Source organism: Mytilus edulis, chromosome 6, assembly GCF_963676685.1.
Source record: "Mytilus edulis chromosome 6, xbMytEdul2.2, whole genome shotgun sequence".
NCBI lineage: Eukaryota > Metazoa > Mollusca > Bivalvia > Mytilida > Mytilidae > Mytilus > Mytilus edulis.
Window position 1 is genome coordinate 88,553,620 of NC_092349.1, and position 17,592 is coordinate 88,571,211.

The following is a 17,592-nucleotide window of genomic DNA, read 5'->3' on the forward strand; positions in this document are numbered from 1 at the left end:
ACTGACAACGCCATGGCTAAAAATGAAAAAGACAAACAGAAAAACATTCGTACACATGACACAACATAGAAAACTAAAGAATAAACAACACGAACCCCACCAAAAACTAGGGGTGATCTCAGGTGCTCCGGAAGGGTAAGCAGATCCTGCTCCACATGCGGCACCCGTCGTGTTGCTTATGTGATAACAAATCCGGTAAAAAGTCTAATTCGGTAGGTCACATTCAGGAAAGGGAAGGGGATTGTAGTTACGACGTAAGGAACATATCCGATATCATTTGTGATACGGTTATTCCATAACGGTCAACCAACTCGTGATGACGTCCGTAAAATTTACGAAGGGATGATTTCAACTTCCCCATTTGGAACTCTTGGTTTAATAGCTTCCTTGTGAGCAGCAACCCTCTATCAAAAAAATCATGATAGGAAATGCAAGCACGGGAATATCGTATCAATTGGGAGATATATACCCCGTATGCAGGTGCTGCTTGAATGTTGCTACTTAGAAATGGAAAGTTCACAATTGGAAAGCTGAAATCATCTCTTTTGTCGTAAAGTTTTGTTTTCAACCGACCCTCATTGTCAATTTTTAGATGTAAGTCAAGATATGAGGCCGACTTAACTGTATCTGTAGTATCCTTTCTCTTGAAGTGGTTCTTAAAGTTAAACATCACCAAAAAAAAATTAAACAAAAATTGTATTAATATGTTTATTTCATAGACATATGCATAATTTTCCTATGCCTTCGGACATCTATGCTGTACGTTCGTGTGTAATTATTACGTCCTTTTATTTCCTCTTTAATATAAACATAGTTCATTACTAGTACTTATTATTTAGAGGGATCGAGATGAAAATTACAATTCTTTTAACATGTACTTCGGCTGTTGTCTGCTCTTTGATCGGGTTGTTGTCTCTTTGACACATTCCCCATTTCCCTTATTAATTCTACAACACTAAGCTGCATTGGTCAACTAGTTAATTATTTCATTTTCGAATCAACTATTCAACTATAATAGGTATATCCGAAACATTAATAACCATGTGTACGTTGGTGTATCATAGAACTGTATTTTCGTCTTTGTTGAACTTTCTTGGATTTGTGGTTCCTCTTACTGCTGATACCATATGTGTTTGTTAGGAATAGTTTGTTGGTGTATGGAATCCGAATCACATGCTTGTCATATAGCGCAAATACAGGGGACTGAAATATGAAAACAATATATCATAAAATGTAAAAGTACATATGAGTGTGTATATTAATCAAATATTTCAAATCTATAGTACCTTATCTCTGACGCATTTGAGACGGAAATAGGGGGAACTGCATTAAATGTTTCTAATTTGGATCCATATTATACATGCCATTGTTATACGCTCGGTTGATTTTCTATAAAGTCGATTGCATTGAGTGTGTAGGTAAATGTAGTATCCTTCGTAATTTAGCTTCCTTGCTAGCTGAACCGTGAAGTCATTATTAGCTTAAGTAAACTACCCTCCTTTAGGAGTATACAAGTCCGATAGATAACCAATCTATCTGTCTGTAGGACTAGGGTACTTCGATAGGAGGGTTGTATACCTTACCTAATAATGACTTCACGGTTCAGCAAGCAAGCAAGCTAACCAAAGATATCACCTTTACCTACACACCCAATAATATCGGCAGTAAATATCGACGGTATTATTGTTTTTGGGTTTTTACTATTTTCAAAGAAATTCGCAATGTTAAGTTGAGAAAAACACTGAACGGAATAAAACGTGTACTTTATTTACTCGTAAACACCAAATATCTTAAGAACACATGTTCTTGTAAAATTCAGATGTACTCCGTTATTCAATGATTTATTATTCTATTAAAGGAGAAAAGGAGGATATAATAATAGTGTCTCCTGTAAATTCATTGTTACCTTGTGAACAAGCTCTTTTTTGGTCTTTTTGCTAGCTTAGTGTGTCGGTATAGAACAAACAGGGACGGTTTACATTCATTTACATAAGCATGTTCTCGTCCTAATTAGGAATTTAAAAGTATTCATTGACGGACGATCAATATCGATCAATTTATGTACATGTACTAGTAATAAAGTACGTACTTTTATTTGGTAACCTTTCCGATAAAATTTTACCAGATTCCGTAACTGTTTTCCGTTTACTATTCCATCCCCATCGACTCGACGTAGTTCTGTTTTAAGCTGGTTTGATAGTTTATTGATGTATTTATCCAATGATTTTTTATTGCGTATTGTGATACTGTTTGTTTTAGGATACAATTCCCGAATGGTTGGCTTACGACTTGTTGAGACGTTGGATTGTCGCCTGCTTGTCTTTGGTAACATGCGTCGTGGTTTGGCAGCTTTGTATTTTGTTGTAGTTATTTTCACAATGCGTGATCTCGGTTTAGGGCCTCTTCTTGAAGGCATTCCAAGTATGTTATTGGTATATACTTTTCTGTCATATAGAGCTTGCAATGGCCTAAAATTGTCAGCTAAATCTCGGTGTTTGTTTATATGACGGTTTCCAAGAAAACGGAATAAATTTATCTGAAACAAGAGACATATTTATTTGCATGTTTGAAGAAAAAATGTACACCAATTTGTTGTTAGTTTATCTTTGACAGCTTTTAAGTAAAAGTAAAACGTATACAACATTTTTTTATATTGTAGTCTACCATATTGTTTAGGAATCTGTATTTATGTGTGTCATTTTGGTTGTATTCGTCACAACTCGGTCGATTCCGTAGTAGCGGATTCACCCGAGGATTGCCGATTGATTATGGTTACTGTTTAATTGATGTATCCTTTAATCATTTCAATAAAATAATATTTTACTCAAAGTTTGGCCCATAACTACAGTGATCAGTAATTACTTATCGACATTCGCTTTGAATATATTTAAAAGTTCCTTTGATATCAGTCCCAAATTAAGCGTTTCAAAATTATATAAAAAATAAAGTTCAGCTTTTTCTCAATTAGAGAATACATGTCACATCCGGTCTGTGATTCTGTTGATATTTTTCTGCTTAATATCCGTTCATACAAATATTCTAATGTGAAAGTGCACATAATATACATTACAATAAAGGTACTGTAAGGTTGGGCGATACATCGTAGTAATGTTTTTGTTTGTAAGGTGATGATAGATTAATGATGATTAATACAATGTACTACCTGTTGTTTTGAAATAGAAATAGGTGATTTAAATACAGTCCATATAACACTTTCGTGGCATGGTGGCGTTGTCAAACTTCCATAGTATCTGTAGTACACATCATGTGGTGACGGAAACAGTGACGTCATAGAAAATTGGGACATTGTTACATTATCATCTGAAAGTAAATTTTAAAATCACTAAAAGCAAGAAGAAACGTGTGAATATAAATTTACTATTTTGCTTCCTTTAGCAGTGTTTAGTAATTAATATACTACATTTGTCAAATAAAATGATTTCTCCCTGTCTCCCTTACTCCTGTCCTCCCCCTCAGAGAGCCGTGGTGTATTGATTAGCGTATCGGTTTATAAACACAAAGGTTCCTATTTCGATACCCATTACGGGGTGAACATTTTAGGGACTGAATTATCGGCTCTTCGAATTCCTTGACACCATTTGCGAATTTAAGGTCTTGAGTAAGGATGATAGTCCATCGGAAGGTGACGATAAATGGATACCCGAGTTAAGAGAGGGCAATATCTCTTTCACGTAAAAGACACCTTCAGTTTGTAGATTTAAAAAAAAGACAGACTAATGCCGCTACAAGGCAGCACTCGCACCAGCAAAGTAGAAAAGGACTAATGTAAGTTATAGAATTTGTTTCCAAATCCACTATAAATAAATTTATTTTAACTGTTGTATAGATATTTACAAATATAGAAACCTGTTTTTCATTGATGAAAGGTCATTGATGAAATGTATTTTTTCTAAAGATTATGTAACTTTTGTGAGATAAAAAGTCATAACACACAAACAAATTGGAAGTGATTCACAAAATAGCTGAGGAAAATCTGAGAGGCTCACAAAGGAAAACAATGATGAATATCTATCAGACATATATATGTTTTTCTTCTTCTAAAGCAAGCGGTTTTTTTTCCTCACCAAATAGGAAATTCATGGCTAAAAGTATCAGTATGAAATATAATTATAATTGCATAGTACACCAGAAAATCATTTTCCCTTCTTATTCCAAAATCTTTCACTTTAGCAGCCAAAAATTAATTGTTTTTATTAATAGTCGGTCAAATAGCATAAAACTTCATCTGTAAACAAACAGTGCATACAAAAGCTTATTCAAATACTTTGTTGCAAAAATATTAAAAATGTATTCGTCAAGATGAGAAAAAATACAGTTTGAGTAAAGGACACAAAATTCTTAATACCTTTACTGTATGGTGAATGTCTAACAAATATCTGGTTCTGATAAATACATTAAGGACGAGTCGCCGGTATATATGGCATTTGTGTATATCAGATATCAGACAGGGTACATACTTTATGAAAACCCCGTCTTGCTGATGGTTTATCTCAGGCCTGTATGACATACTAGTATAATATTCAAACTTATGTATTACCTTCACGGATTATTTGAGCGAAATAATCACATATCTCATCAAACATGGTGTTAGCACCACCAATCTGTAACGATAAAATCAATGATCAATAGAGTGTTACAAGGGAGATAACTCATGTCGAGGTGTTAGCACCGCCAATCTGTAACGATAAAATCAATGATCAATAGAGTGTTACAAGGGAGATAACTCATGTTGAGGTGTTAGCACCGCCAATCTGTAATGATAAAATCAATGAGCAATAGGTGTATCACCACTAATTCGGGCCCGGCTAGAAAGCACATACCAGAAAGTAGTACATATTTAACACAAAATAGTTCCTATGCATGAGTGTAACTTTTAAAATGTGTAGAATATTTAGGTATTTTTGGCATCAAATGAAAGCTGAAGGACTAGTGATCATTGTAGAACACTTTTGAACTTATAATTTGGAATATTAAAACAACTGCACCAACTTTTAAAAAGAGGGTACATTTAGTCTGTTTGTCAGATCTGAAGTACTTGTTTTTGGTACATCCGAAGTTCTGGGAACCAGTTTTTTCTTATATGCCATTAAAGGTATGTTTTTTTTTCAGTACAAGACACCATAAAGTGTTGCTTTAAATTTGACATGCAATGATTGCCACTTTATTTGAACTTAAAATGAAAGAAGTGTGCCTGCTTTAAATGGGGGAATTCAATATAGAAAGCAATGGGACCATTAACTAGTGGTGTACTTCCAATAGAGTGTTACAATGGAGATCACTCATGTCGAGGTGTTAGCACCACTAATCTGTAACGACAAAATCAGTGATCATTAGATTGTCACAAGGGAGATAACTCAAATCGATACAAATCATATCTAATGTATTACTTCATATCATTTAAAGAATTTCTTCATAGAATAACACTAAAAGAAAATTAAGTGCGTGGAGCTGCATTCATGAAACTGTGGTCTGAGAAACAACTAACAGTTTTTTTGTATAACTCTATATTAGCTATTACTGTAGTCGGTACTATAACCATAATACATGAGCGAATGTGAAAGTTTGAAATAGAAAAGTAATGTTATTTTGGACAAAACTAATTAGAATCAAGATAGATATAGATAGAACCAGCACGTACATACTTTGAAAAACTATTTAAAGTGTACAAAATTGAAATAGAATAGCAAGGACTGGAAGGACATAAAATGATCTCATTAGAAAAACCTATACACACTTGATAAACATAAACAAATGACTAATGTTTTATTGTAGTGTTCTTCATCTGAATATCACTAGTTTAACATAATTCCATATGTGTCTGTCAAATGTCAGGAACTCTGATCGTTAGAGGTTGTCTTCTGACACATTCAACTATACTAAAAGCTTAATAGTTTTAATAAAATGTCTAAACATATTTACGTCAATTAAGAAAGACATGACAGCTAAAGCTCCTGTCGAGTTCAAAGCATCTTCATACTGTCGAAATCGGGAACTGTAGGACACTATATGCATCTGCCAAAAAAATATCATAATGACAATGATAAACAGTAACTCTGGTTTTATATCAAAACTGCATTATTGATGTTATTAATGGTATTGGATCAGATTCAATGTCTCATTGCCACAAACAGCATTGAGTCTCCTTGTGTTTATTTCTTATGTACTGTGTAACTAGATAATGTTATCTTACCTTCTGTACATTTCTAGGAATGTAATTAATTAAAAGCGTCCGGGTGAAGACCGTGTATATTTGATATTCGGTTAGTAGGGAGGCGGGGCTTATTTCATACACGGTTAGTAGTGGAGTTAAGTCCCTTTGCATTCCATATTAGGTAGTATTAGGTCACTAGCACACTATGTAACTAATATTATTTTATCTCCTATACATTTCTAGAAAATTAATATGATCGGTCAAAAGCAACCACGTGGAGACCATATGTATATTGCATACATGCTTAATGTGAGTTAGCGGGGATAATCCAATATTTAGCTGTCTTTAACTTTTTTTACTGTCTGTATAGGGTCGGAGTACTTTTTCTCTTTACTTATATGACAATGTTTTAGTTTAATTCCATATTACAATGATCTAGTCTAATTCCATATTACAATGCGTTAGTCTTATTCCATATTACAATGCTTTAGACTTGTACCATATTACAATACTATAGTCTTATTCCATATAACAATGCTTTAGTCTTATTCCATATTATACAATGATGTAGTCTTATTCCATATAACAATGCTTTAGACTTGTACCATATAACAATTATATCGTGTTATACCATATGACAATGCTTTAGTCTTATTCCATCATTAATACAACGATATAGTCTTATTCCATATAACAATGCAATAGTCTTATTCCATATTATACAATGATATAGTCTTATATCTTATAAAAATACAATAGTCTTTATATTCAGATACCAAACATCTTACTTTACTCAAATTAGAATGCAATAGTCTTTTTCAGGAGAGCCGTATTTTAAGAAAAAACAAGTTATACCACAACATGCAGTTTTTTTTTTTATATATTTAAATGCTTGATTACGATTCATGCATTAGGAATTTTTTCCTCGGTTTTCACTTTGAAAGACTTTGTTTCCGAATTAACTTTACTAAACTATATATGAAAATAACATATCGCTAGAAAACAAACGACAACCACTGAACTACAGGCTCCTGACTAAGTTAACTTTCAATTTCATCCACATTATGCACATTTAAAACAAAATTCGTGTTAGTACTGCACAATTGCATATCGAATAAAGGGAAGGATTCAAGAGTCTAGAAATTTGATATGCAATTGTGCAGTACTAACACGAATTTTGTTTTAAATGTGCATATAAATGTAGACGAAATTGAAAGTAAACTAAGTTATGTAAGTCAGGAGCCTGTAATTCAGTGGTTGTCGTTTGTATATGTGTTACATATTTGTTTTTCGTTATTTTTTTGTACATAAATAAGGCCGTTAGTTTTCTTGTTTGAATTGTTTTACATTTTCAATTCAGGGCCTTTTATAGCTGACTATGCGGTATGGGCTTTGCTCATTGTTGAAGGCCGTACGATGACATATAGTTGTTAATTTCTGTGTCATTTTTCTCCCTTGTGGAGAATTGTCTCATTGTCAATTATACCACATCTTCTTTTTTTATATAGATTATATTTTTATTTATTTTGTATACCTCCATTGGAAACTGTTTACCATTAACGTCATGTTCACTTCCCCTGTGATCAGCATTTCCCCAGTGGAAGTGGAACTGTTTTACTATGTATCTCCCGTGTAAACCTCCTCCAGTGATAAAACAATTATCATCCAAAACTTCTACTTCAACTAAAACAAATAGGTAAACACACGTATACATGGTTGGATAATGTTGATGTTTTGATTTTTGTTTATTTTTTTCTAATAAAGTTTTTAATATATTCATTCGATGCAAAAACTTTTTTTTATTAAATTCATAGGGGAGAAGTTCTGAAAGTGACAAGCACAACACATCAACAGTGTAATCATCAACAAGTTGGTCATTGTCTGCTATCATTTCATTTTTCTTTTTTTTTTTATTTATTTTATATTACTTATGAATTAAGAGGGGAAAATAAATTAATAGACACGATATTTAGTGTTTTTGTAATGAATTTCAATATATTTCTTCAAGTAACTTATGATGGGAAATCAAAAGTAATAAAAATCATTTCATTGGTTTTGAAAAAAAAGAGGAACTGTCCTGCCGATCATGAAACCAATCAGAAAAGAACCTCGCGCACATACACAAACTAAAAAAGAAAAGTTCAGAGCCTAATATTATTAATCATATACTACGATAAAAGTATGTAATACAATAATTAATGTCTCCCCTGTGAAGTTAACATATCACTAGCCAAAGGTTGACCGAAAATAAAACAAAGCACAAAAATAGTACACCTATATATATCTACAAATAAAACTGACATATATTGACCATAACAATGATATATAATATATATTATATTCTTATACAATATGTTGCGTTGTTTTCAATTTGATACTTCTTTTTGTACTTACCTGAATGAGATCAAATTTCATGATGGAAATTAAACGCCTATGTGTCAATAGGTGCAATTGCTAATTTGAGGTATTTTTGTAATAAGAAAGTACAGATATTTATGCACTCATCAGACTCTGCCGTTGTATCGATACCAATAAGTATGTACGGGCATGCTCAGCCACTACCACTTGATCATATTACTATAAACGTGCATGCCCAGACTCTACAACTTGATCATATTACTATATTAAACGTGCATGCCCAGACTCTACCACTTGATCATATTACTATAAACGTGCATGCCCAGCCACTACCACTTGATCATATTACTATAAACGTGCATGCCCAGACTCTACCACTTGATCATATAACTATGCACCTGCATGCCCAGACTCTACCACTTGATCATATTACTATGCACGTGCTACCCAGACTCTACCACTTGATCATATAACTATGCACGTGCATGCCCAGACTCTACCACTTGATCATATTACTATGCATGTGCATGCCCAGACTCTACCACTTGAACATATAATTATGCACATGCACGCCCAGACTCTTCCACTTGATCATATAACTATGCACGTGCATGCTCAGACTCTATCACTTGATATATTACTATGCACGTGCACGCCCAGACTCTACCACTTGATCATATTACTATGCACGTGCATGCCCAGACTCTACCACATGATCAGATAACTATGAACGTGCATGCTCAGCAGGGTTTCCCCTGGGTCAATTATTTTTTTCGCCACCTCTTTCGCCAAAAAAATATATTTTTCGCCACTTTATTATTTTTTTCGCCAAGTAACACAAATATATTTTTCTTTTAAAATTTTCCATCCCCCTCTCCAAAAGAAGAAGTGGTTTTTACAACAAAACAAAACATTTTACCACTTGAAATTTATCCCTCGTGTAAGGTGTAGTCATTACATTGAAGTGTTACTGTCATGCCAACCTAACCTTTTGAATAGATTTCTTCCATAACGACAGTTTTCTTTTCTACACCATCGTAATGCTTGAAACATTGAAACACGGGTGTCACTGAAACGACTTTAAAGTACCCACTCAAATCAATTATCTATATCAAAGTTAAATGATAAAGTTTTAAATCAGAGACCTTCTTGCTTTTGAAGATTTTTCGTCATAACAACAGTTTTCTTTTCTTGACTATCATTAAAAGAAGGATCGAGAGGAAGCATCAACATTTTGCTTCAACACGTGCGTCGCAAAGTGGCAAAAACCCGTTTGTGACATGTAACGGACGCCATTTAACCATACCATATCAATTTGTTATATAATACAATCAACACCTTTATTAATTAGTCCTTTGATGTCGACAGCTATAAATGCAATCAGCTGATTATTTATTTTCTGTCAAAATCTTAACGAGTTCAAGGTGAATTCCGAGTATTGTCTGATCGGGTAAAGTCCGGGAAACCCGAAAAAAGTAAATAAACAAGATGGCTGAAAATAAATCGTTATATATATTTCTTTCGCCAAATTCTTTCGCCAATGACGAATTTTAATCGCCACAATCATTATTTATTCGCAAATTGCTCAGACTCTACCGCTTGATCATATAACTATGCACGGGCATTATCTGTTCATCATTTGGGACAAGACCCCTAAAGGACCTTGAGATGAGGAACACAGATTTTTGACTCTCATTAAAAAATTAGTCCGCCATGCATATGTGGAAGCTGTGATTTTAAAAATTGACATAAATGAACTAGGACTGGTGTTTTATAGAGCTGATGTGATGTGAAAAAAAGTATTCAAAAATAAACCTGATCAAAAAATTACAAAGGACATATTTTTTAATAATTTTTATGGTCAGAATTTTGGGATTATTTCCTGTGGAGAGTGACATTTTTCACTATCTTTCGGGGTTGGGCACTTGACGGGAAAACGAATCACACTTGCCACCCCGAAAATCGCACCACATGTGTCCAAGTGTCTCATCTTCAAAACGAGCTATCATACATATCCAAGTTTACGATATGGCCTGAGCAACAGAAGAAAACGTTAACATTATGGCCTATGGAGAATCTAATGCGCATATTGACCCATTTACAGAATGTTAACACGATCTACAAGACTTATATTTGAAGGTGGAAAAAATCTGTTACATGTATGTCTCGAAAGGATAAAAATCATGATAATAGCATTGTTTTGTAGCAGAATCTATATACTCACCAGTTTTTCCATGGTTCACAATAGTCATTCTTGAGTCATGTATAGTGTTGATGTTACTGAAATCAAACTGTTCTAATGTGGTATCGAGGACAACTTGTGTTGTATCAATGTTTATAGGGGACTGTCTTCTCCCGGAACATTCAGGGTACAACCTTGGCCAACTTTGCGGGGCTGAAATATAAAAACTGAAGTTTTTTTTTAATCTTATGTTCATACGAGGGATGTTGTTAAGACTAATTTATTTTTACAATTATAACATTCTTAGACTAGTATGATACTATACAATGTGATTTTTTTTCAATTTTTCAATTTATAATAAAACATTCAATAGTGTCGATTTTTATTTGAATGTAAATTTTTAAAATTTGAAATGCAAGAAAAAACTGGTCATTTATGTTCGTTTAAAACATATACATTTGTTTGTCATATCTTCACTTTTGTGTGCATCTTTGTCCCGATTTGTATGTATCGTTATTCTTATGTGTGTGTATTTTAATGTTTATATGGCATTAAAAACCCGTTAATTCCAATTATTGGTTATAAACTATGTATGTGTTACGTACGTACGCCATCTTGATATCCCCAACTGTTTCCTGCAAAAGTCAATAGTAAAAGTTTTATATGATGTAAGACAGTATATCACAATTAATAAATCAAATCTCTTTATTTCTGATGTAGGACAAAATAAAATTATTGTCTTTCCCTATTTTGTATATCCGACACAGTGAAAAGGTAGACGGTAATGAAATATGTAAAGAACAGCACACTAGACATTTTAATTTAGCAATTTTGTCCATTGACTTTGTTCTTAAACGACAATCGTCGAGGAAAAAATCTTTAACATATTTCCATATATATGTCTGATTAAATTTCATTTTACAAATATTAAACTCATATGATTTAATTCACTTTTAAGAAAACACGACAAAATAGGTTAAACATTGCCTAAAACGCTTAGAACTATGTTTTAAATGAATCATTTTAATTCTGCTAGTATTAAAGCTGTTGTCTAACTGCACCACCGGTGACTGATATCCGTCTTCCAGTAACATGTCATGTCGTTTTGAATGGGGGCTGAAATATTCGCTTTATTGCTTGGGTTCTTAAAGACAAAAAACGAATTACAATACCTATTATAGAATTTCAGCAAATTATATTCACAGTCTTTAGGGGAACACCAATATACACAAAATGGACGGAAAATGTTAACATGCTTAGTGTAGAAGCAGCAAAAATTAATTTTCAAGTTTTTTGTCTCCATTAGACTGGAGGTCGGACCAACAACTTCGAGACGAGCAGGCTACCACAAGACACACTCTGCTAATAAAGAAATTTTTCATATGATTGAGTTACTGAACCCTCTTGAAAAGTAAATCCCAAAACATTCCAAGAACATTTGTAAACACGCTCACATGCCCCACGTCCCTCTCATTGTAATTGGGCAAATAAAATCTCATCAAATTCCTAAGTTCACAGGAATATTACTACTTGATATAAATGTAACCAGAATATACTGTCGATTTGCACATTTACAAAGTATGACTTTGTCCTTGTAATCTACAAAGTTTCATAAAGTTCTGCAGTTTGGTTTCAGAGGAGTTGTTAAGTGAAACTGATACAGTAGGATATATATTTAGGCCATACTTCTTAATTCAAAAGAGCACAACTCCTCGAAAAAATTGAATCCAATTTTTTTGTCAATTAGCACATCTACATACATTTGTAATACATCCTTTAGTATCTACAAATTTTCGTTTTGAGGTTTTAAAAGAGTTGAGATGACCAAAAAAGAAATCCAGGAATGACGAACGAAGGGCGGACCGGTCAAAACATTATAACTTACACAATATTATAATTGTGGTTAGCATTCACATCATATATATAATATTAAAAAGTATACAAAGTGCGATGTAATTGAGTTTGCTTGATTGCTAGGTGAACACTTACACCTCACTACCAATGAAGAAAAGACAATCAGTTTAAATATTGGGGTTTTAATTAATTTTTTTTTTAAATGACTTACCTACGTTTCCTGACACATAAAACGAATTAAAACTGAGAGAAATCAAGAAAATGAACACATGTATTTGAATTAAATCCACCATGGCCGACCCCCGCAAACTTCTATGACACTGACCTGTTCGGTGAATATTCAATAATTTTATAGATAATAGTTAGGCCGGACAAAATAAATGATTTCTTACTTGATCAGTATATATATATGTTGAATGATTGGGGAAATGAATGAAGTAGTGGAATACATTTTTTTCTCTCGTTAAGATCCAAATTATACGTTGAAATCTCGCTATTTTGACATAACTGCCCAGGTTAATAAACTCCCAAAATACTGCAGTAAACTTCAGTTACGGTAGTCTTATTACATCTACTAGTGTCACGTATAACAGTGTTACAATACCTTGTAATAATGACTTATTTTTCCATAAAGTAAATTTTCAGCGATAGATTTCTTAATAAAAAAAACGACTAATTATTTGGTACGACTGTTCCACTGAAGCAATATTTTCGCAAATGCAATCTTCGATGGTGCTGAAAGAAGCTCATCCAAGTTCCAAACAGATAGATAACAAAAAGGATGAACATCATGCCAAAACATATAAAACATTTGAACTAAAGGTGAAATAAGGAAGAAAAGACAAAAAACCTTTCTCTTAAGTTCTCTAAAACATTCTTAAAATTGTCATACTTTTTATCTGAGTTAACTATTTGAAGCAACATTCCAGTCAACTATTCAGCCTAAGAGGTATTTTTGAAGCAACATTCCAGTCAGCTATTCAGCCTAAGAGGTATTTTTGAAGCAACATTCAAGTCAGCTATTCAGCCTAAGAGGTATTTTTGAAGCAACATTCAAGTCAGCTATTCAGCCTAAGAGGTATTTTTGAAGCAACATGCCAGTCAGCTATTCAGCCTAAGAGGTATTTTTGAAGCAACATTCCAGTCAGCTATTCAGCCTAAGAGGTATTTTAGAAGCAACATTCCAGTCAGCTATTCAGCCTAAGAGGTATTTTTGAAGCAACATTCCAGTCAGCTATTCAGCCTAAGAGGTATTTTTGAAGCAACATTCCAGTCAGCTATTCAGCCTAAGAGGTATTTTTTAAGCAACATTCCAGTCAGCTATTCAGCCTAAGAGGTATTTTTGGAAAATTAATGTGTGTTGTCATTATGTTTGTTTATGTGTTGCTTTGTTTGAATTTAATATATTGTACCTTGTTTTGTGGAGAAGGCTTACATCGAATATGCCTGTTGCCAAATTCAATTATTTGAATAAAATATACTGTTTAAAAACTAGTTTAAAATTAAATCTTAAGCTTTCTGTGTAATTCTTTGTGAACTTGTTTGACTTTTCATGGTGTTTTTTTTTTTAATTTTCATTTCGTTGTAGTATTTTATCTCAACTTAATTATCGGACATATTCACAATTTTTTAGTTTACTAAAAGCCTTCTGAAAAATACATGTCCTGAAAAGAATTGGAATATTAGTTTATCATGGCCTTAAATGCAACACACAACCATAAATTTCAGGTTATTGACACCTGGACACAAAAAAGTATTAAAATCTTATAAAACATCATCTTATTTCCCTAACTGTCAATAGTTTTTACCTATCTAATTGGTAGTGTGAGTTATAGGCAAACAAATATGATAAATGAACACGCTATATAATATCTTGTGATGTTTTTATATCCTTTTAATTGTATATTGATTGGTATCAACTTTACTAAATACTATTTCTAGGCATATCAATAAATACTAAAATACTATAGCCGATAGCCCAGCAATACTGGTGAACCCCATATTTTATTAATATAAATATAATAGATATACACAATATACATGAAGCATAAGTATCAATGCACTATAAATAAACTTTCATATAAAGGAATACTTTAGAAAAACGAGTAAATTGTTTTAAAAAATATGGGCTCTGTCATCAACGATCCCGCCGGCCAGGAAAACCAACAAAAACGAGTTACCTCGGTTCAAACTCCATTTAAACTGCTGTCAAAAGACTACATTTTAGATAAAGTGGAAAATTTTTGAAACCTGAGTGTGTCCAAACCAAAATGCCCGGAAGACCGTCTCGAGAGGTACATTTGGACCGAATAAATATACTATATGGAATATAAATAATAAATCAAGTTACTTTATAAATCCCTACTAAATACAAATTAGAATAACAATTCAATTGAAAATGAAATTTATTTCACTGTTGTCCAGTCTGATGCTTGGCTAGAAGTGACCAACAAGGGAAAATATTCCCGCTAAATATCAGTATGTATACATGTATGTATATACGTGTACATAATATTTGAAGTACCCGTATCAATGGTATTCACTAGTACCGTTATTACAATAATTTCCCACTATACTATCGAACCGTTGGAAATTATAATTCTTATCGAATCTACTCGAACGCTATGCGCCGGTGTTATATAGCCATTCTTCCCCCATGCCAGTTTTTCCCCCCGGGGGAAAGATTGGCATGAGCCAATGTTTCCCCCGGGGAGATTTTAGATCATTGTCATTCGTCCCCTGCGGAAAGTTGACAGTACGTATACATATAGTAACGTTTCCCCTATGCCAATCTTTCCCCCCATTGATATAGATTTCAATATATGTATATGCATGTCTGGAAATTAAACCGAACAGTGTTAGAATTATATTTAGTTGTATACAAATTTGTTGTTCATTCAAATTTACACAAGTCTGTCTACAATTTTATCAGTCTGTCAATGTGTCAACTAGACTGTCTTTCTGTTCAGCAGTTTTCTATGTTTTTTTTTACATTTTTAACTGTCTGTCTATATGTCCACAAGTCTGTCTACATATTCATCAGTCTGTTTACATGTTTACCATTCTGTCTATGTCCCTTAGTCCGACTAGACTACATTTTTACTGGCTTTCAAATACCTTTCAGTGTAAAAAGCGAATACTTTTTACTTTCATTTCGGTGCTTTGTGTCTATTGTTTTTATGTAAGTGATTATGGTGCATCGTACTAACATTTTAGTGAAGTCAATTGCCGATGATATTTTACAGTTTTTTCTTGCGGTTGGAGGAGGGTTGAGTTTAAGGCCGCCACATTCTTTATGTGTTATTCCAAAGCCAGGAACATGTAGTACAGTGATTGTTGTCGTTTCATGTCGGTCATGTTTTTTTCGTAAATTATTTTCTTATAAATAAGTCCGTTAGTTTTGTTTCAATTTTTTCACAATTTTATGGTCGGGGCATTTTAGCCGATTATGATGGTTTCTCATTGTGAAATGCCGTACGGTCCCAGCGGCCTTAAATTACTTACTACCACGTCGAATTTGTATCATGAATGCTGGAAAGTGTTCGACCCTATGCATCCGTAGGGCAGGTTGGATTTTTTTGTAGATCTTGTACAGCTCAAACTATACTGTGGTTAGTCCTTGTACTTCTACGTATCCCGTGCTGGCTAGAGAGGGTGTTCATATCTTCTCTGGGTTGGATGAAGTTTCATCCGTATCGGACTTCTTCTCCTGAATTAAAGCTTTAAGTCGACGAGTATGCATCTCTATCCGTGCTTTTGGTGAGTTCTGTTACTTAGTAATTATACTTTGCATGATTTATCATGTGAAGTCATTTCACCATGTTACTTTGGAGACATCATAGACGTCTGGCCTGGGAAAAAAAATACTACTTGACCAGAAGTGGTTAAAGTAATTGTATTCATCTAGTCAATGATACCAAGGATTCACGAAAGAGAATGGATGTGATCATCACATCAGATTGTGTTTCGTGTGTATAAATATAACATATATATCTCTATAAATACCTATCAAATGTATAATCATACGATGAAGCTTTGGTAACTATAAACTGATAGAAGAAAAGTGACTATTCTTTTTTTTTCATAAAAAAATCTTACCGTGACGTCGCCGACGTTATATTACAAGGCGGAAAATTTAGCTTCTCACGCTAACTGTGGGGAAAAATTGGCCTGATCCTGGTTTTCCCCCCATAACGCTGAGGGGGAAAAGTAGGATCATGCCAATTTTTCCGGGGGGGGGGGGGGGGGGGATATTGGATCGATCCAGTGTTTCCCCTCGGAAAATTTGGCATGGGGGAGAATGGCTATAGGACACCGGTATGCGAACTCTTAAGACTTAATTCCACTTCCTAAAAATTAAATAACCTGATAGGGCCATGCAAATTTACTTTTTCTAATTTTATATAACAAACTAAAAATCTAACAAAACATATTAAAATTTTGATATAATAGCAGATTATCAGTTTAATGCAACAGAATATCAATATCGGTTAAAAGCTCATTAGAGCTTAAATTAAAATTGAGAAAGGAAATGGGGAATGTGTCAAAGCGACAACAACCCGACCATAGAGCAGACAACAGCCAAAGGCCACCAATGGGTCTTCAATATAGCGAGAATCAGATATGTTTATCAGAATCAGAATCAGAATCAGAATAATTTATTATAGGGTCACATACCAATATAAAACACCATGAAGACATACTTATATAATATGCAACTACAAATTAAATATTACAATTAAAATATTGGTACCCAGCCAAATTACTGACTTACGAGACACTTTAAAAATATAACACATAACATTATAAAACAATTAAAACTAATGTACTAAAATATTACTATACACAATACCTTCTTCGATATATATATATCTTTATTCTCATCACCAAATACATAGGTACAGAGAAGACATGCATGTATAATACAATATATTAACTACATAAACATAAATATACAATATATACAACAACTACAACAAAGACAAAAAGAACTTATTCAGGAGGACACACTCGCTTGTTTATAATT

General features: G+C 33.3%; 1 protein-coding gene across 1 annotated transcript; it reads right to left on the bottom strand.

The window, feature by feature from the left end:
• Nucleotides 1–782: 782 nt before the first annotated feature.
• LOC139526739 (carbonic anhydrase 2-like) lies at nt 783–11,343 on the bottom strand. The gene is made up of 8 exons (XM_071321903.1): nt 11,318–11,343; nt 10,755–10,925; nt 7,707–7,855; nt 5,941–6,033; nt 4,559–4,622; nt 3,164–3,321; nt 2,090–2,536; nt 783–1,203 (listed from the first exon to the last, which is right to left on the bottom strand). The coding sequence occupies exons 2-8, from the start codon at nt 10,780–10,782 to the stop codon at nt 1,033–1,035; spliced, it is 1,110 nt and encodes a 369-aa protein (XP_071178004.1). The 5' UTR covers nt 10,783–10,925; nt 11,318–11,343; the 3' UTR covers nt 783–1,032.
• Between the last annotated feature and the right edge of the window lie 6,249 nt (nt 11,344–17,592).

Excerpts from the sequence above, each read along its gene's own strand:
- LOC139526739 (XM_071321903.1), bottom strand. The coding sequence starts at position 10,782 with ATGACTATTGTGAACCATGGAAAAACTG. Across the intron at positions 3,322-4,558 it reads CGCTCAAATAATCCGTGAAG|ATGATAATGTAACAATGTCC; the intron begins GTAATACATAAG and ends ATTTACTTTCAG. Across the intron at positions 2,537-3,163 it reads TTTCTATTTCAAAACAACAG|ATAAATTTATTCCGTTTTCT; the intron begins GTAGTACATTGT and ends CTCTTGTTTCAG.